At 40.9% G+C, this 20,773-nt stretch overlaps 1 protein-coding gene across 1 annotated transcript in view; it reads right to left on the bottom strand.

Annotated features, from left to right (window-relative positions):
• SH3D19 (SH3 domain containing 19) overlaps positions 1 to 14,970 on the bottom strand; it is an 82,184-nt gene extending 67,214 nt beyond the window's left edge. Inside the window, exon 1 of the mRNA XM_048303067.1 lies at positions 14,940 to 14,970. Within this exon, the coding sequence (XP_048159024.1) occupies positions 14,940 to 14,955 (16 nt within the window). The 5' untranslated portion in view covers positions 14,956 to 14,970. The remainder of the gene's footprint in view (positions 1 to 14,939) is intronic.
• Positions 14,971 to 20,773: the final 5,803 nt, after the last annotated feature.

A 20,773-nucleotide genomic window follows, 5' to 3' on the forward strand; every position in this document is an offset into this window, starting at 1 on the left:
GCTGTGAACTTAATCTTCTAAATTTGTTTTAGTATTAAGTGTAATGAGTATTAAGTGTAATGAAAGAGCTCCATCTTTCAGTTAGGTGCTTGGAGTCAATTAGGCGGTGAAGTCATCATCCCTGGAGGTGTCTAAGAAAAGACTGCATGTGGCACTTGGTGCCACGGTCTGGTTGATAAGGTGGTGGTCATAGGGTGGGCTCAATCTCAGAAGTCTTTTCCAACATAATTGATTCTGTGATTCTGTAAATTTTGCAATTCTAAATGCTGTTTTGGCAATAGGTACAAGCACCAATTCAAGGAATGACACACCTCTAGAAACACTAGAATATGAAAGCCTAAAAACCCCAGGCAATTTACACTCACATATGTTACATTTAAACACACACAGATCTTATCTCTCCATTCTGTAGGCAAATCCTTGGCTTAAAAAAGCTCAGTCTCAAAAGTGCATGCCCACAACTGATTCTCTTTTCTCTACACATTACCTCAACAGCAGAGAGATCTCTTTGTAATCTTTTCTAACAGAAATAAGCAAGAAGACTGTATAGTTGCAAAGACCTGAAAATTAAATCCTGCACTACAGATTTTCCTCTGTATCAAAGATAGAAATTGCTATAAAACATTACAGGACATGATGTCTTTCTAGCAGAAAACTGTATATTCTTCAATTTTAAACTCTGGAAACCAAAACTGTGTGTCAGATTAGAGCAAACGTTGAACGCTGCTGGACTAGCACTTACAATGAACAAACAGGCCAGTCTGCACTGGGGCATGGGAAATGTACAGGAAAAAACGCCACTTCTAGTAACAGATACTACCTTCCAGACATGAGACACCAGTACTGTCCTCCCTATCCTTCTGTTGGTAAAAGCAATAAAATCCTTACTGTGTATGTAGCTGCAGTAAAATATGCTAGGAATTCATAAGCAGCTAGTACTCACAAGCTACAGAAGTGGACCGTATGATTCTAAGTATATTATAGCTAAGGAAGTTCTTTCTGCCTGTTCTCCAAACCACAATTTGCATAGCCAGAGACCCGCAGTCTCTCAATCCGTAAGAACTGACCATGTTCCAACCTCCTGCAGACCATACTTTAAGATCTTCTCCACTTCATACCCACATCTACTATTTACAAAACCTTTGTTACCCTCAAAAAATTACAGCCATGCAGGAGAAATATATTAGCCTCATCCAGCAGCAGGATATAATGCAAGAAGCCAAGCAGCTAGCAGGTGGAGAAGAGGAGGTGGAAGAAGTCAGAGACTCCTGGCTGAAGTTGGGAAGACTGCTAGCCAGTTCTGAGCACAGCAGAAGAAACAAGGAAGACATAAGGGCACAAAGATCTGCTCTTCGTACCACAACTGTTTGGCAAATCTGGTGTTTTTTTACAGACCGTGCTCTGTGTATTTCAGCAGTAGCATGGGCACCTTATGCCTTTTTTTCAGCATTCAAAGGTTGAGTGGCAGACAGAAATGCCACGTTCCAGTTGCTTTCAGAAAGGGTCAGGTTTCTTTAACTGGTGATTCTCTTACACTTCAAGCATGGGAAAATTAGCTTCTTTTGTTGTTTGCTTTTAATATGATAGAACAGTTTTTCTTCTCAAGGAAAATATAAACATAACCATCAGGAGAAAAATAACTGAGTCAACATCATTTCAGTGTCTCTACAAACCCTGAATAGCTTAAGTTTTTGCCAAAAAGAACACCAATGCAGAAAACAGTATCTTTTAAGGCAATCACTCTTGTCCCTGGAAGACAAGCAAAGAAAAGGAAAAAGGCAACTCACACTAAGCAGAGCCATTATTTTCCTCTGTTTATTTTGCAAGCTTCTTCAAAGTATCTTGTTGCTAAGAGTGACTTCAACTGAAAAGTTTGCTCTCACTAGAAAAAAATTCAAGTATAAACATAAAATGTTGTTGAAAAATGAGTGGAAAGTTAACACACATTTTGCCGCATCAAAACTGCAAAGCTACTGAGGAACCTCCAATGGAATTATCACCAGAGGCTGGTAACTTCCCACTTTTAACCCCATTCCACAGCTTCATCTCTTAAAAGTTTAACTGGCTGAAGGGAGGAAAGGGGGGCACATGCCATTCCCATTTCTGGGAAATATTGTATCTTCCAGCTTAACTATGCCAGTTAAACTGACCAGCCAGCAAAAGAGGCGGGACACTGCAACACTCTTCAGGAAGACACGTAGTTAGAGCACTAAGCAGTCTCCATCCCCATAGCTTTTAGCCCCTGATGGCCCAGCAGTGGTTTCACAAGGAAAGCAAGCATGACACACTCCTGCAACAATGGCAAACCTCCAGATAAACCAAGCAATGGGAACCGTGGGCTTTTAAGCAGTGCTGGCACATCAAAAATGTATGTTTCCAAGATAGGCAAATTATTGAAAGAGGCTGTATCCAATTTGCCCTAATCTGAATGCATCAATCTCCAACGAGCTTTGAAGGCTGCCAGGCCTTAACAAACCCAGACTCTAAGACCAATACAGCAGCTTTACAAGGCATCATGCAGAAATGTGATGGTTCCTGCATATTTTAGTCACATGCATCTAGACCCAGGTGATCATAGCTAAATGGTGCAGCAGTCCCTACCAGCCAACTGCATCAAGAGCCCCAAATTTCCATTTCTAACTGTCAATGTAGATGGGGCCCTCACTCAAACTAAATGCACATTTTCTGGGAAAAAGATCTGCATTTGTGCGGGTTTTTCAATGCTAGTTGCTTCATCTGCACTGAGATAAGCACTAACTGCCACTGATACTGCCACCTTTTTGCCTCTGTCTGTTAAGGCATATTGTGGCTCAAAGCAACTCTTCCTGCTTTCCAGCACTTCCATCAGGTAAGGAATCAGAACAACGCAAATTGATTCCACTGTGTAGAATCTAGTATAAATTTTGGTTAATTTTGTTAGGAACAGCTATACAACAAAACCCATAAGACTGAACATTTGTTTATGTATTTTAGTATTTTAACAGCAGAGTCTCTTATCAGTTGTTTAAAAGGCAGAAGGCTCAAGGAGAGATTAATGAGAGGCTTGGAAGAAACTTCTTAGATTTACTTGATGTATAGCTTTCCCTTTACTACAAAAGGCCACAAAATCAGGACATGCTGAGAGTTTTTAATTGTAAAGGCAGACAGTTTTTATACTTGCTTTAACTTCTACAGTATGTTGTTGAAATCCAGAGCAGTACATTGCCAGGAAAAAACCAACATTATAGCACCCCCCACAATGAAATTATAGTAGTCTGTCAGTTTTAGTGCTGAACAGTTACTGAGTCTGTAAGCATAAAGCATTCTTGCAGTTTTTTATATTGGAGTAATGCTTTTCCCCCCACTCTTAAACACGACTAATAGATGGCTGGGGGTGGACCCCAACACATAGCTGAGAACACACTGAACCTCTGCAGTCAAGTATTTAACTTTGAAACCCACTGACCACCATAAAGCGTATTAATTATCCAAACTATAAGTATAATTAATATAGTATAACTTTAAGTTATAGTATCTTTAGCTTGCTAAAAAGATTGAAAATAAACTATAATCACCTTTAAAGCCTTTAGTGTACTTATAAGTGCACAACATATAAGAGAAAAAAGGATTTTACTGGACAGCAGAGGCTACATTTGCCAGTGCTACATTTGCTGTTGATTTGTTTTTGTGACTCTGAAGCTCCACCCCCTCATTCTTGCTCCTAAATTTCTCCTGCACTGCAACAGCAAAAGTGTGCACGCCTCAGTGTGAACATATGTGCCATCATAAGAGGGGGCTGACATAGAAAACAAAAGAGAACGTAAACAGACTCTGTAAGCTTTCACCATTTCTCTAAAAGGTTTGTGCTGTAAGAACCTAGACCAAACTCAGCACTGGGAACTGGGCTTGTTCTTAAGCCATAAATGATAAACAAAGTATATAAGCAATCAAATACACCCATTATATGCATATATTACCACACTTTTGCCTTCTATCACAGTTGTTTATAAAGGAAATTTAGGATACAGCTGTTTCTAAAGCTCTTTTTTCAAGAAATTAGCAACTCCTGAAAGTACGAATCCCCACATCTTCATAAAAGACATCCCAGCTGATCAGTGCAATGTAATTCTCTGATTATGTACTTCAGGTACAACTAGAGACAGGTATCACTACACCACCAGAATCACAGCAGGAGCTACTCTAGATGAGCCCCACTATTGAATTTTTTTTATACTTTCATACAGAAAGTATCAATTGACTCAACATTCCGAGTTGGAACAGAAGACTTATAACCACAAAACACGTTCCTCTCTAGGCATTTCAGAAATGTTAAATCCACATTTCTGAAAAATAATTCTCTGATGTTGCTAGCACTGCCATTAAAAGGAAATTATCTTTCAAGAGCACTGTACTACCTTTTTCTTTCCAAATCAGGGATTTAGCATGCCTGCAGAGGTTCTGCATATTCCTCAGCTAGACCACAGAGCTCACTCAGTCTTACCTACGTCTGCCTGTCACAGGGTGCTGATACACAACATGCAATAAATGGACTAGTTAGACGTGTGGATAAACTTGTCCTTCTGACACTTTATTAACAGACCATCATATAAACATTCAAACACCATATGCAAGATCCAAGTTTATTCAATTATTTTCCTCCTCAGGAGTTTGCCCTGCTTGAGAACCAGAACATCCAGCACCAAAAGAGCCTCCAGCTTTGAACACCTGTGTGTAGGTACATTCACCTGTCACAACATGCTCCTTACTACACAACTTAGGGGCACTTTCCGTGCCAGGAGACCTAAGATATGCACAGAGAAATACTGCTGTGGAATGACTAAGGTAATCATAAAAGTCTTTCTATAAATACTAAAAGGAACCATTTTCTTTTAAGTTTTCCACAGGGCATTTAGCTTGTTTGATTTGGTTATTTTCCTGTTGAACAACCATTTCCTAAACATGTAAATTTCTGGCCACTTCAAGTCTAGTACTGCAAGGGATACCACTTTGACCATTTAAACAATTTCCCTTTATCTACACAGTACAAAACCAGGTGTTGTAGAAAGAGCCTTTGTTGTATACTTTTCAGATAATCATTTAGAATTTTTGAGAAGTCACACTCTATTAGTTTTAAAAGCTGGACTCTCCATCTACTACGCTGTATAGTAAGATCATTTATTCTTGGATGTAAAAAACTGCAAATTTCACCCTTCCCACCCCCTCACCAAACTAAGAACCCTGTCTCATTGGACAATTAAAAGTTTTCTGAATTTGCTAATCTGAAACAATATGTTTTTACTGTTGAGATGACAAACCTCAGCAACAAAAGTCCCCAGTGTAATGCATTAAGCACTGGGAAGCTAAGCCATATTCAAAGTGGGCCAGACATGGATTCACAATAAGGTGCTGAATAGCAATTCAGAAGATATTCTCCCTTCTGTATATTAGGAAAACTAATTTGGCTTTAAAACAAACAAGAAAATTTCTTTCTTGACTATTTCATCCCGTGAAGCCACTGACAGAATAAAGGTGACACTGCTTCCAATTTAGATATCAGACATGATAGTGAATGCAAGTAAGTGCATAGGTCTGCACTGTGGGAGGAATTTGGAGACTGGGAACATGAAAAGACACAGAGAGAAAGAAAATAACGTATGAAAAGAAAGGACCGTAATACGCTCAACCATTTTAAAAAGGCAGTATCTCTAAAAATATAATAAATGTACCAGGCAAATGAAAGTATTTATTTCTCTTAAGATACCACTGAAATACTCAATAGCTTCTTCTTGGACTATTTTGTGCTCCTTTGTCACTATTCATGATTAAAGAATCCCCAAGCTGTTTACCCAGTTCACCTAATGAGAACAGTCTTAAATCTCAATGATTTTGTTACAAGTACTAATTTTCTATGGAAGTGCATTTGAAATTAGCCTATTAACAAAATATTTTCCCTCCAGTGACATTGGTAATTTTGCCCAACACAGAAATAAAAAATATCTGGGAAACTGAATCTAACAATTGCTTCTCACGTGTACTGGATTCTTCTGAAGTACCGTTACATGGATTATTCCCAAAAGGTCTCTTGCACTTTATCATCAAACAAAGATTACAAGACCTAGACACATCATAAAAAGGATTAATGTGAAGGCGCAAAAAATGGATTTGTTTAATGATGGTGGCATATATGAAAAAATTGTTGCACCCTGAGATAACCCTCATCCATCAGCTTTGAGCACATGCTTAGAAGTTGTGCATCTCTCTGCCAGAATTCCACAGAACAGGAAGCCCAGCACTTTGCTGTTATTGAAACAAGTAATGTTTTAATGCATATCATTTAATAATGAAATGATCAGCACCCAATTTTTAAAAAAGTGAGTCACCTGGCATTCTGAAGACATTTTACTGAGGTGTGTAATGAATTTCTCCACATCTACTCCAAGATAAGTGTTAAACATCTACTAAATCCCCTTTAAGGCACCTCAGAGTCCTTCATTACTGGCCTAACATGTGCATGTAAATCTGCATACATGTTGATGGAAGACCATCCTGACCAGTAATCACTCTGTACAGCTGGATTCCTTGCACCATGATGTCACCTTGTGCAGAAGGCCCATGCATGCAGTCCAACTGATCCCTCTGTAGCCACGTCTTTTGTGTCCATGGGAAAATGAAGGTGTGTAGACTTATCTGAGCAACACTAAATTAGGATCTTATGACAACTTGAGACAGGAATTCGAAATGGAAGGTCAATTCCAACAGTGGGAACACACTGGAAGTCCTGACTAATTGGTAAGAGTGCCAAAGAGGAGAGGATTACTGAAGAAGCCCACAGGTGCTCAGTGTCTTTGACAGGGACAGAAAGATGCAGTTGCTGGACACTGCCATTACCTTCTTAAGACAGGCTCCCTTGCCCAACCAATGTGAAACATACCCTCCCAAGCTCCAAAACAGAGGATGATAAAGATGTTTTATAAAGAGGGAAGACAGGAAACAGGGAAGGAAATAGCAACTCACAGAATAGAAAGACCACCTGCTGTGATGAAACAGAGGTAGGCAACCCTTCCTGGGGTTTTATAAAAGCACAGGGCTTTCATACCACTTGGTAGCAAGTTCAAGCATGCTCAACAAAAGTAAGTATGGCCCACAACACAGAGTTTGGTGTATTACTTTTTATTTAAAAATTGAAAACAGGGTTAAATTTACAAAACATACAAATAATAATAAAAACACTGGAGTTCTCTCTGTGTACAAAATGAAAGCTGTAAGTCACAATTCTAAGAAATGCCTTCTGAACAACCACTCAGATACACGCTGCTTTCATTTTTCATGTGTGGCCCTCATACTATAGACAAAGCTGACTGCTGTATTTATTTCTGAGAATATTACAGTATTTCACAAAGCCTCCTCACCTGTTTTTTCCAAATATTTGTCAATCATACTACCTTCTCCTCCCAGTCCCTCAAAAATACACAGCAGAAAAAGCAGCTATTACAAAAGTAATTATTTAACTGCTTCGACCTTGACATGAGGCTACTGTATCTTGTTCTCAGTCTTCTAAATGCAAATTTCATCCATTCAGTTGCTACTCATGGTAACACAAAGCAGTTTCGCTTACAGTTCAATGAAAGGCTTCAAAAATCATATGGCAACTTAAAATGACCAAGCAAAAGGATGGCAAAGCTATTAAGCATTCAGAAACCCTCAAAACAAAGAATTGTGTGCTTACCACAGATAAACACAGCTTTTCTGGACACTGGTAATGCTGGCAGAAATGGTTCCAATTGTTTGGTACCTTGGAGGAAATAACTACCCTCCCATGTGCTCCTAGACCCCTCCCCAATTCTGTGCACTCACCAAAAAAGGCCTACAGACCCTGTCAGAGGCATTCAACATCTGTAAATACACTAATAAGTACCTCTGCATTGCTACGGTGCCAGAATACCATAATGACACACTTCAAATAGTTCTTGATAATGGATCCACAAACATCAAGCTAGTGGGCAGCAATTAAGAGAAATGAGATGTGCCTGATGTCATGGCAGCTGCTACCATGCATTTCCCAGACATGATAATGGTAATCTTCAGGAAGCTTTGCACACTAGAACAGAAAAAAACCCCAGTTTTTTCATAGTTAGGCTTATAAGTGCTGAATACATGAGGTCTGCAGCATTATCCCATCTCATCATTCAGTGATACCTGCTCCACGCTGGCAGTGATGCTCTTCCAAGCATGGACTTGACCTGCTTAAACAATGGACGTGGTAGACTGTCAGGTAGGACATGACAGGTGCCCAGCCTCAAGAATTCCATTTTCAGGTGAACTTCATCATCCCAGTTTGGAGTTCACTGAGTATTGTGTCAGACATACTTGCAAGGAATGGCAAGCTTAAGACAAATGACAAAGTGTACAGCATTTGCCATCTGTTGAACTGTGGCACCTGTTCTTCAAGTGCTAGGTAGAAGCAGAGAAACTTCTTATAAAACTTCTATTTTGATCCCAAGTCCCACATTTCTATTAGTTTTGTACCCTAAATTTACAGCGCAGACAGTTATAAAATGAATACAGCACACCAACAAAGGAATTCATTATGAGAAACTTATTGAAATGCTGAGCTTGTTTCCAGGCATTTACGTCCCATCTCTCCAACAGGATGAGCCAACAGTTTTTTAATAACCAGTAAGATCACAGCACACTGTACACTCAAAAATTCTTGTAAATGATTTAGCACAGATGTGCACAACCTGAACCAATTTTCATGTATAGATCTGTGATATTGAGCACTCAGGTTTTAATGCAAGAAGGAATTAATGATGAATACAAAATTATCACCTTGAAAAAACAAATTATATTAATTTTATCTTATCTCTTATGAATAGAATCTAAAGAAAAAAGTCGAACTGCTTCTTTTATGCATACAATATTCTGTCCAGAAGGAGAATGGGTCAAAAATTCTTCTGTAGAAACACAGTGCATGAAAATTTACCGAAGTTTTTAAGGAAGTAAATCACCACAATCAAGATCACATTAAAACGCAGAATATAGATAAGAATTTTATCATCATAATTCAAGAACGCAGCAGAAATACCAACCACTATGCAAAAGGCACTAACTGATTCCATATGATGAATGATCGTGTTCCTTACTATCATGTAATATTTGAAGACTAAAAGTCTAAGTGGGTTCAAAAAAGGAATTGAATTCGTGAAAGATAAATCCATTGGCAGCAATTTAGCAGGGCCTTTCATATGCAGCCTCCCAGAAGTTGCTAAGAAATTGACTGCAGAGGGGAAGGAATCTCTCTTGGAAGTAAAAATTGAATCCTAGGAGGTGTTTCTTGCATACTTTCCTGAAGACATTTGTTTTTTCAGTTTGTGCACTGGGCCACGTGAGCTACTAGCACAGCTCTGAAAGGCTGATGGTGTGCCCACTATCAGTCGCAGGAGTAACAATGTCAATCATTTGAAATCTTTAGCACATTCTGATCCAATCACGTTTTCTTCAAAAGCCTGAACAAGCTGACTGAGGTAGTAACACACACACAAAAGAAACGCTACAACCTCTTTAAAAGCTTAGGGAAAAGAAAAAAAATGAACAGTAACATTTGTTGCATTCAGCATTCAGCTTCTACTTCAATGTGAACATTTTCAGCCTTGCTGTCACCCAGCCCTTCAGGCTGGATCCAAATACAGCCATAGAAAGCAGGAAAACAGGGATAGATTTGTTTTATAACACATGCAAAAATTCCTAAACCAATTAGGTTCATCTTTGAAGCATCTTATTTAGCATACCATTAACTTTTGTCAGAAGATTCTAAATTCTCAAGTCAGAATTGTCAAATTGATGTTTTTAGAAAAACACATGAAATCCATACAAATCTCTACAGATTTAAAACATCACCTGAAGCAATTAGTGTAACAGCACTACATCATGGTCAATTAACAAATATTGATATACATAAGATCCTGTGTCTGTCAAAATTTATACAACGTTGAGGGGAAAAACAGGAAGTTTTCTTGGTATGTGCCATCAGCCAGAATCTATGCTTTCCCACAAAACTTATTTTCATCCTTCACTAAAGGGAAGGATGCTTGCCAAGCATAAACCACACATCAACAGATGATATATTGTGTTCCCAAATCTGCTGTTGGAATGCCTCAGTGCCTTTTGTGCATACTGTTTTTCAAGTGCAGAGTAAAAAAATCTTGGCCAGCAATGAAAACACCACTTCCACTACATTTTTTGTACAGTTTGAGAACCTGAATAAGCAAGGCAGGACTGTGCAATGAGAAGGCTGAAGGGGCCACACTCCTTTACCCCAGATAAGAGAAGGCAAAGAAGCTACTGAACCACAGCACACAGCTACTTGTAGGGTAGCAACAAAGATCACAGATGTAAACTCTTCTTGGTGTTAGTGAACAACATTGAATGGGGAAATGGTCACAAATGTAGCTTGGGAGGTTCAGGTTGTATGTGAGCAAAAGTTCTTCCATTAGGAATAAGTGAAGCACTAAAACAGGTTACCTGAAGAGGCTGTAAATCCCTTTCTTTCAGGAGACTTTTCAAGACACAGCTAAATGGATCTAGCCTTGGCAACAGGCCTGCTTCAAGAAGGAGGTTGGACTAGGTGACCCCAGAGCTCCCTTCCAGACAACACTTCCATGAACACAAACACAAAATCATCAAAGCAAAGAAACTAAACCATGCTAAAGCATTGTATTTAAGTATAGACAATAAGCATAAAGAAGTTCATGGCAAATTACTTTCGCACTATCAAAATAAAATTTCATATGGCACATATTGTATGAGATGCTTACTGAAACAAAACACACAGATCTACATCAACTTTTAATGGAGAGTGTCAACACCACTACTCTGTAGTTTCCAAATTTTAAATCAAGGTGATGCACGGCTTCCAAATAGATAAAGTATATTTAACAGCTCAGTAATCGCAGCTTAACATGCCTCAGTGACTACAGCTATAGAGAAAGAAACAAAAGGGACAACTTCAAGAGTACAGAATTTGAGAAACAGGATCACAACAGAATGCTGAACTGATAGACTGCAATGACACTGGGCAGAATGTCCAAGATAAAGCCAGCAGGAACCAGATTAGGAGGAATAAACAAAGCCAACTCATCAAACTAATGTGCTAACTAGGTAAAAGGCAATTCTGGCAGGGGAAGACCACAACTACTGACTCACAGACACCAACTCAAGAAACCCACATACTCAAAGGAAGTCTGAGCATGCAGGCTGATTAGCGGAAGAAGCAAGAGAGTAATTTAACTAACAAATAAAATACTAATTAATAAGAGATCTATAAAAATTATAGCAAATAAACATTAATACCTTTGCTTATCAAAATGTATAAATTATGAAAAGTTTTGATAATTGGTGTATTGGCTTTGTGAATTTGCCAGCTAGAACCCCTTTCTGTGCTGAACTAAATAAATCAAATACCTTGACTCTGTGTGGATTGGCCTCTTGCACACTGGGTGAAAGAACCCATTTCGGGACAACAAAGGCTAGACTCTCAAAAGCAAATATTGACAAATTTATTCACAAATATTACACTTTTTTCCATCTGTAAACAACAACCACTTTGGCAAAAGCTTCTTGCAATGAGGTTATGACTCATTTACCCTTTGCTGTCTATCCCCATTCTTTATGCAACAACCCAGACTTATCATTTGTTGCCCTGACAGGAAATGACTGCTTACAACACAGTAACAGCAAGGTCTTTGGGTAATCATAGTTCTGTGGGTCATTCTCTGGCTACAAACTCACCTCTCCCTAAGCAATTATATACTTCTGTGCCTTGCTTTGGCTCTAACCTAAATGAAGAAGGTCCATTTAATCACTTAATAATGATACTTATTATTATTTGTCCTTCTACAGTTTCCTTGGCTAGGAAATCACCCCATTGACTATCAGAAGTTATTTAATTCTTTTCCTAAGACCAGCCTTCATTTTTAGAAGCCTTGTTTCTTCAGAGGGCACAACATTCTTTGGGGTTCAGTCTACACTCCTGGTACACTCCAAGTAACCGCAAGCAGGTTTTTCTTGCCACTAACTTGAATTTCAAAATACGTTGGAGAATTTCCATGTATAGGCTATGTTATTTAACTTCCAAAAAAACTTTAGTTAGTATTTATATTTACCTCAAGCAAACTACAAAGACTATGAAATAGTAGAAATGTGTGCAGTAACTTCAATGGGCTATGAAAAATGCCTAATCACCTCACCTTCTTAACAATTGCAAGACACAACATACCAGCATCAGTCAGAGATTATTACAGGAAAAGTACATTATTTGTACTCTTTGGATCCTAAGTGTTTTACTGTTGTGGTGCCTGAAGCAATTATTAAAACTGAAGCTCCTAAATCTGCATCGGGACTACCAAAACAAAACAGACTGAATCCCAGGGAAAAGAGGGAAGAGATGTTCAGCTGGCCATCAACTCCACTGCTTCTTGAATTTGTGAGCTAACTGACTAAACAAAGAAATAAATAAAATAGTGGCACCCACTCCCCTACCCTGAATGCTCCTCTTAGTCCTCTTTTTAAGGGCTTCTTGTGTACACACGGACAGACTAGTGGATCATAGGTACACTTTATGAATTTATTTAAAACAGGTGATCTACTTCATGGGGGCTTTTTTCTCATCTCTGAATAAAAGAGGATAAACTGTTACACTTGGTATGGACAAGCAGAACAATTTCCAGATCAGCACTGAAGGACACAGGCATGCAGACAAAGAAGTTTCCAGCTGAACAATGCTGACTTCTCTTCTGCAAGATGCCTATCTTTCCACTTCTGAAATATAGGAACAGTTAAGCAGCTAAGTCTTCGAATTACCCTTTTCCTAATCATGCTTTCTCCCAGCTCCAAGGTCGCTGGCACCCCTTGGGGAGGACTTAGCTTGAGCTCTTCTTGTTATGATCCAGTGAACCCTAAAGGACATCACCACCAAAACAGTCTCGGACCCAAGAATTTAATGAAGAATTGCAGACCATCTCATTCTTTACTTCTTAAGGCCAAATATGTAGTTTTGCATTAACATGGGAACAACTGCTGAGCATTGTTGTATTAAATTCTTCATTTATCTGTAAAAAGTCCATGATGCCTGCAAATTAATGTTCACCGAACTTCATCAAACACACTACAGAAATGTACCCCTATAACCTCTCAGCATGTTGAGCAGTGAAATATTCAACCTTAATTTGTTATACTGGACACAGCTCATTGTTCTCAGCTTCAAAAACAAGTCAGCGCCAGTTTGATGTGGGAGTTGTGGGAGTGTAAAGAATTGATCCAACTCTGAACTAAATCTTGTTTTGGCAAAAAACTCTTCAAAGCACTCAGTCAATCAACCAATCAAAAGTAGATTATTTCACCCAAAATCTCAAACTGCTCACTAGAGTTGAAAAAGTTCCAGGAAACATCTGAACTACTATGGAGAAACAGAAATAGGGGAAGGGGGAAGAAAACCCAACAAAACTCAACCCAGAGATGTTTCAGTCAGCACAGCAAAACTCATGTGCAAAATTTACAGCCATTGTATGACAACAAACCACAGACGAGCATTTGTGATAAGTAAAACAGAGTAGTATTAAATTAAACCAAAGCCTTCCCTTGTACTATTGACCACCTGTACTTTTAACCACACATTCAAGTACAAATCAGGTCTTCATTATCAGCTCAAAATAATTTAATTATTGGCTTCCATATTTGGTAATTTCATTTTATTTTTAAGTAAGGACAGTTCTACCATATCTGTAACGGGCTATTCTTTCTCAAGGAACACTGGCCAGAACTCAAAGTGAAACAATGCAGATAGTGAATATGTTAAAAATTTCTTGTGCACTTTAGATAATATCAGAATACTGTGGTACACAGACCTAATGTGACAGCAAGGACAGATAATCAAACAATGCAGTTCATAACTAAAATTCACTATATTACTATAAACTTTCCTGCAAGTCCACTTTAGTCAGTAGACACAGAATAAAAAGGTAGTGAAAATAGGAAAGCACACCAGATTAAGGCCCAGAGTCTGACTGGAGAGAGCCTGTGGAGAAATAGCATTTTAGTGAGGTTGTTCTGGTTTGTTTGGAATTTTTTTGTTTCCACCTTATTAAAAACAAACTAAGTAAAAATACTAACATTCTAAACAAAAAAATCCAGTAAAGATCCTGTGGTCTCTATAACTTCCCAGAACAATAATGTATGTGACAGAAATATGCAACAAAGGAGGTAAAAATCAATCACATTATTGTTCTTATTTATATTGCCATAAAAAACCCTAAAACTTTCCAACAAAAGTGTCTTCCTTTCCCAGAGCAGGTGACCAGATGATTCAGTTTTAACGAACCTATGCAGCTACTTTCATTGTTTTCAATTTTTAAAGAATGTATTGTAGCTCTCCTCCCTATAACCTAAAAAACCTATATATATATGTATATAAATATATATATATATAAATTCAATCAGCATTTTCTCAAAGGGAAAATAATTTCTCTAGAAGAGTTTCGAATTGCCCTATTTAATATCTTCTCACAGGTTTTCCAGAACATGCCAAATAAAAACTTTCTTGAATTCAGAGAAAATAATGCCATGACGTGGAATCATGACATGCAGTGTGGTAGACACAGGCAGTCAGACAAGCCACCTGAGCTGTCTACAACTACCCTTGGACACAGATGGTTCTTCCTATCTCATTCCTCCAAGTTTCCATGTTTCAATATCTGCTCTGGCAGTCTAATGCTTAAAGCAAGCATCTTCAGCTCATTAAACCAGCAAAAAAGCTCCCAACCCAACACGGCAAAAAACCAAACAGATCAACTCTTCAGTGAACCAAATAAAAAAAAAAACAAAACCATGAGTAGGTCTAACAGATCTCAGGCTGCAGTTTCACAGCAATCTAAGCCAAACTAACTTCTGGTGGCATAGGCTCTTACCTCCCTCTGGCTGCATGTTCCTACTCTTTCCCTTGTGCCAGCTCCAACATTCACCCAAACCTGTGCAAAACCTTTTCAGTGAGCTGAATCAAAAGACTCCCACCCACTGAAGAGAACCAGAAAAATATCCCTCTGCTTGGACAATGCACCCAAACAGGTTGGTGCAGGTTCTAGCAAGTACAAGGGCTCTGAGTGAGGCAGCCACCCAGTACATCAGCCCAGGCTACCACCAAACCACAACTCCAGGGACTTCACTCACCAACAGGCTGGACAAGCAGCAGAACTGACACACAAGAGAAAGCAGAAGTGCACACCCACAAAGGAGATCACACCTCTAGAGCAGCGGCAAGGTGTTAGTTTAGTTTAGCTGGCTTCATCCTGCAGTACATGGCACAGCACAACTGCGACTGGCTTCAAGAGAAAATACTACTTCTTCATTCCAGACCCTCCTGTGCTCTGCTTCTCCAATAAACCACTGCTAACTACATCTGAGTGTTTAGTGAGTCAGAAGCATTTGTGAACTTTCACCTTTCAGCTCCCACTTCACATACATGCCTTGCACGAGTAGGACAAAGGTGATCAACCGCCGTTAGGCACTTTCATGCACAAGCTGAACATACCAGAAATTTAAGTTGCTTCATTCACAATTAGTTTAACACACTGAAATATTTAAATTGACAGTCTGCTAAGGTGCCACTACATTTCTTAAAGCCTACAACAAAATATTTTGCAGGCTTATTTAATGCCTATTTATATTACCATTCTGGCAGTGCACATTACATGCAAAAAAACCCCACTCATATTCAGTAGGTTTGTAAATAAAAGTATGTAAGTAAAGGTCAAGTAAGGGAAGAACAGCAAACTCATCTGCTTTGGATGATATTCTTCACTGATGCCTTAATACTCCGCTGGGAGTCTTAGCGCTGTTCTGTTTTCCACCATAGAGACGTGCAAACAGATGGAAAGAAGGTGAGACAGCTCAAGCAGAATGCTATTCATTCACACATACTTTACACCAGTAAGGTAAACAAACAGTGCTGGGCCCATTTCAAAGGATGGCTGTCAGGAAAAATTACTAATAAAAACACCTTTTATTACTGGTTAGTAGCATTACACCAAAGACAAATTCTGGGAACAAGCTTTGTTTCACAAGAAGGAGGCAAAGTTATATACACATATAAACGCTAGAACCAATTCTACGTTTTCCGCTAATAAAAACCTCCAGAAGAAACGCCTTTAGAAAACAGACATCATAACCAGCAGCATGAACATTTCACTGTTGAGGAAACCATACAGGAACCAACACTGGTTTTTTGCACTATACCCAAAACAAGGCAAAACCCTGCACACATGCCAAACCACAGTGGTTTCAATAGGGTCCTGCTAAACCTGCACCTGCCCAGATAGGCATTGACATAACTTGAGTCACTGAAGGCCACAGGGCCTGCCTGTTGCAAGTTTTCCTCTAAGATCCCTTATGTTGCTGTGCTTTTGTCAACTACAAAGGGACACTCAATTTCTTGCTGCTGAAATGATGTAAACTCACATGAATTGCAGAAGGTGCTATATTGTTACAGTTGTATCATAATTATTAAAAGCCAGAACATTTGGAATTCAACTTCAGCATGGCTGAGATTTTACCTGGAAACAGACCTTAGGAAAATGATTAATTTTGGAAGGGATTTTACACTGACAGAAAAAGAAATGCTGCATTCACACCTCAGTGACTACAGGACAGTGACATACACGTTGACCCTCAATTAACAATGATGTCTGAATTAAATACATTCAACTGCTGCCAGGGTCCACTTGAATTCATCATTTCAGACAAAAGCTTGTTGTTACATCCAGGTCTCTCTACAAAGACACATCAATCTGCTCATTCCCAAGCTCCATTCCTTCTCACATGCACTGGTTCTTGCCTCTTCACCAGGGCCTGCTGTCCATACCTACATAGAAATGGCTAAATGTGGACAGCTTGCTATCCAGATGTTCCTCTGCCTTGGTACTTTGAAGAAAACAGGCATTTAACTTCCTCATAGGTCACCTTATACACCTGGACATGTCTGTGGTGGGTCAGCACATGCCCACGTTAGCATCAGCGTGGTTAAACACTGGAGCAGGCTGCCCAGAGAAGTTGTGGATGCCTTGTCCCTGGAGGTGCTCAAGGACAGGTCGGACGGAACACCGAGCAACCTGGTCTAGTTGAAGGTGTCCTTGTCCATGGCAGGGGGGTTGGAACCAGATGACCCTTAAGTCCCTTTCTAACTTAAACCACTGGATGACTACGATCAGCTAGGAGCACGAGCAGGCTCTGGGGGCGGCCCGCGGGCACACACCTGCGGCTCGGATGCACCTGAGCTGAACCGAGCTGCCCCGGGGCGAGGCCGTCGGGGCCGGCACACCTCGGGGCGGCACCGCCAACGCCGCCCTGCCCCCGACAGGAATCCAGACGCGGGGAGCGGGCCGGGGCCAGCCCAAAGGAAGCGACGCCACGGTCCGCCGCGCCCTAACCGCTCACCTGCCGCCGAGCTCAGCGCGACCCTCCGGTGCCTCCTGCCGAGCTCCCGCAGCTCCTCCTCGTCCTCCTCCAGCCTCCAGGCTTCGGCCATCGGCGGCGGAGGGGCGGCTTGTAGCATTCAAGAAGCGGGGGCTGCCATGGCCGGCGCCCTCTTCTCGGCGCGGCCGCCCGGCCCTCGCGGCCGCCGGGCCCGCCCCGCACCTGCGCCCTCTCCGCCGCGCTTCTCCCGGAGACCGCTCCGCGCTCCTGCCGGCGGGGCGAGGCGGGAGGAGAGGCGGCCTTTCCTGCCCATCCGCGGCTCTCCGGCGTCAGCAGGAAACCCGGCGGCCGCCTGGCACCGCCACAAAAGGGGGCGGAGGAGGCGGCGGCGGGGGGAGGTACCTGGCTGCCGCCGCTGGGCAGCCGCGCTCCATCGGGCAGCTCCGCCGGGCAGCAGCTCCGCGGCCGCGGGCGCCGCGCGGGGATGGGCCGGCGAGCGAGGCCCGGGGCCGCCATCGCCGGCAGCAAGCGGGGTGTGCGGGCGGCCTCCTGCTAAAGGGGAGAAGGAGCTTGCTGCGAGAGGGTGCGAGGTCTGCCTCGCCTCATGACGAGGGCGAGGAGATGCCAAGAGGAGGATGGTGCCGGAACTCTTTTCATTGGTACCCAGCGACAGAACAAGGAGCAACGGCCATAAACTAAACCACAAGAAGTTCCACCTCCGCATGAGGAAGAACTTCTTTATGTTGAGAGTGGCAGAGCACTGAAACAGGCTGCCCAGGGAGGCCGTGGAGTCTCTCTCTCTGGAGACACTCAAAACCCACCTGGACACGGTCCTGTGTCACCTGCTGTAGGTGACCCTGCCTTGGCAGGGGGGTTGGACCAGATGACCTCCTAACAATTATGTGATTCTGTGAGGTGAGAAGGGCGGTTACTGTGGGGGGCCAGAAAGTCGGGAGCTCCGGGAACTGAGGGAATTGTGGGTGCAGCAGATTGTGGCCCCGATTTTGGCTGAGGGCTGGGGGCAGGCAGGCTTTTGACTGGCAGCCATTGTGGTTCGTGGCTTGGAGGATGTGTGTCTTGGCCTGAGTTCATTACTGTGGTTTGAACTACTTAAGAAGTCATCTTAGGACCTACTTGAAACCAGTGAGGTACACCCTTAACACCACTGAAGCGATATGAAAAATATGGCCACGTCTCAAATCAGACACTTGTGTAGTTTTACCTCTAATTTTCTTTTTGTTTGTTTTTGTTCCCTGGGCCCGAGTTGCCTGTATCTAAATAGAAATTATATTGCTTCTTCACTTCATATGGTAACTGTAAAACTAAATCATAAATGTTTTTACATATTATTCCATTGTAGGTACTACTAAAAAAGGATATAAGGAAGATAAATTCAGCTTTAGAGCAAGTGAATAAGGGACAGTAAATCAATAAAGTATATGACCACAAATTAGAGCAGGAAGATACAACTAAACAGTGAGTAATCCTAATGTTGAGCAATATCTGTGCTGACACACTGAGCACTTTCTATGCTCACAGTGAATAAAATATATTGTACAGGTTGAAAAAAAAAGTCACCACAAAACTGAAAAATATATAACACATGAATACAAATGATTGCTTGTGCATTTCTTAGTGTTTCAGTGCTTGACTTTACAATCATTGTTCCTTAAGAGAGGCTTTTTTCCACTGGAGCTCTTAGTGTTCAAGTGGTATAATAGTTATGCTTTGAAGGACATAAGGCTTTATACTGTAAAAAGATGTAAGGCCAGGAATAAAACTGAATGTACAGCAGGACTGTATAACAGACAAATGAAACCTTCCACTACAGGTATGTGTTCTCAAAAGCCTCATGCTTTGGATGACCTCTGCATGGATAGATTTCATGGTAGTCCAAGGAAATCACCTTACAAATTTCAGTGCAAGATCAACATGCCTTGCACGTGATCTAGAGCAGGTACAAAACTCTTCAGTGAAGCACTGGTGTCACAGGTACATGCTGTTGGTATGTGCATGTGTGAGAGACAAAAGAGACTCTCCCGTGTTAAACAAACTATGTGTTGTTTGTATTCTGGTTCTCTACTGTGAAGCCAAAATGCAGCACCTCTATTCAGCTCCTAAACTCCACTAACCACAAAGAATGACAAGGACCATCCATTTTCCACTTCCTGAATATCTCCTTTTTATGCTATGTGTTTCACTGCTGTTTGGAGGAAAGAAAGGAAACTTGGTCTCATTTACTAATTACTAAGGAAGGAAAAACCAGAAATAAACCATAGAACATAACACAAATTCAAAGAGCCCTCAAAAACTGGATTAAACCTTCTTTTGTTGCTGTTGATGAAATTGACACAGAGGCTTCCAAGCACATAGAATTGAAAAATCCATTTGGACAGATCTTAGGCCTAAGAAAATCATGCTGAACAGAGTACCTCCAGCTATGACTAAGAAAACATTCCCCAAATATCACATAATACAGTATAGAGCGATCATGAGTTCCTTAGTGATCACCAGAAAAGTCCAATTTAAAAATGGAAGTGCAATAACCAAATTACAGAAAGTGATGAAGTCCCTGAAGTAACTGCTTGACCATGTACCAAGCTCTGCCAGCTGGAAATGCACACGGGACAGTGACTGTATTTAGGGCTGGAGGAGCCATTCAATAAATGCCTGTAACTGCTTGAAGATGGATTTCACCAGAAAGGAAGAGATCAAACTAAGATACAATTCCTATGTGGATACAACATTCAGGTAGCAATAACCAACATATTACTGTAAACAGTACTGGAAATAATTTCCAACCAATACTACTGGAAACAAGAAAATTTCACAACATTTAAACAAAACTAAAATGCAAGGCAGCATTCAATGAAATACTTGAATCATATTTCTGAAATTTTTGTTGCAAAAAATATTCAATAATACTCAATCCCTCCAAAAGGAGGCTGATTATTAGTGTATAGAATTCTTAAGGGTAGGCATGCTCACACTGCCAGTGTACCAGTAATAGAACCAAAGAACAGTTTGGGTTGGAAAGGACCTTAAAAATCATCCAGTTCCAAGCCAGCTGCCATGGGCAAGGACACCTTCCTTCCACTGGACCAGGTTATTCAGATCACCATCCAGCCTGGCCTTAAACTCTTCCAGAGACGGAGCATTCACAACCTCTCTGGACAACCTGTTGCAGTGCCTCACCACCCTCACATAAAGGAATTTCTTTCTAGTATCTATCTAAACCCACCCTCTTTCAGCTTAAAGCCTTTTCCTCATGTCCTGTCACTATCTGCCCATGTAAAAAGTCCTGCTTCATCCTTTTTGTAATCCTCTTTAAAGT

Source organism: Corvus hawaiiensis, chromosome 5 (genome assembly GCF_020740725.1).
Source record: "Corvus hawaiiensis isolate bCorHaw1 chromosome 5, bCorHaw1.pri.cur, whole genome shotgun sequence".
Classification (NCBI taxonomy): Eukaryota; Metazoa; Chordata; class Aves; order Passeriformes; family Corvidae; genus Corvus; species Corvus hawaiiensis.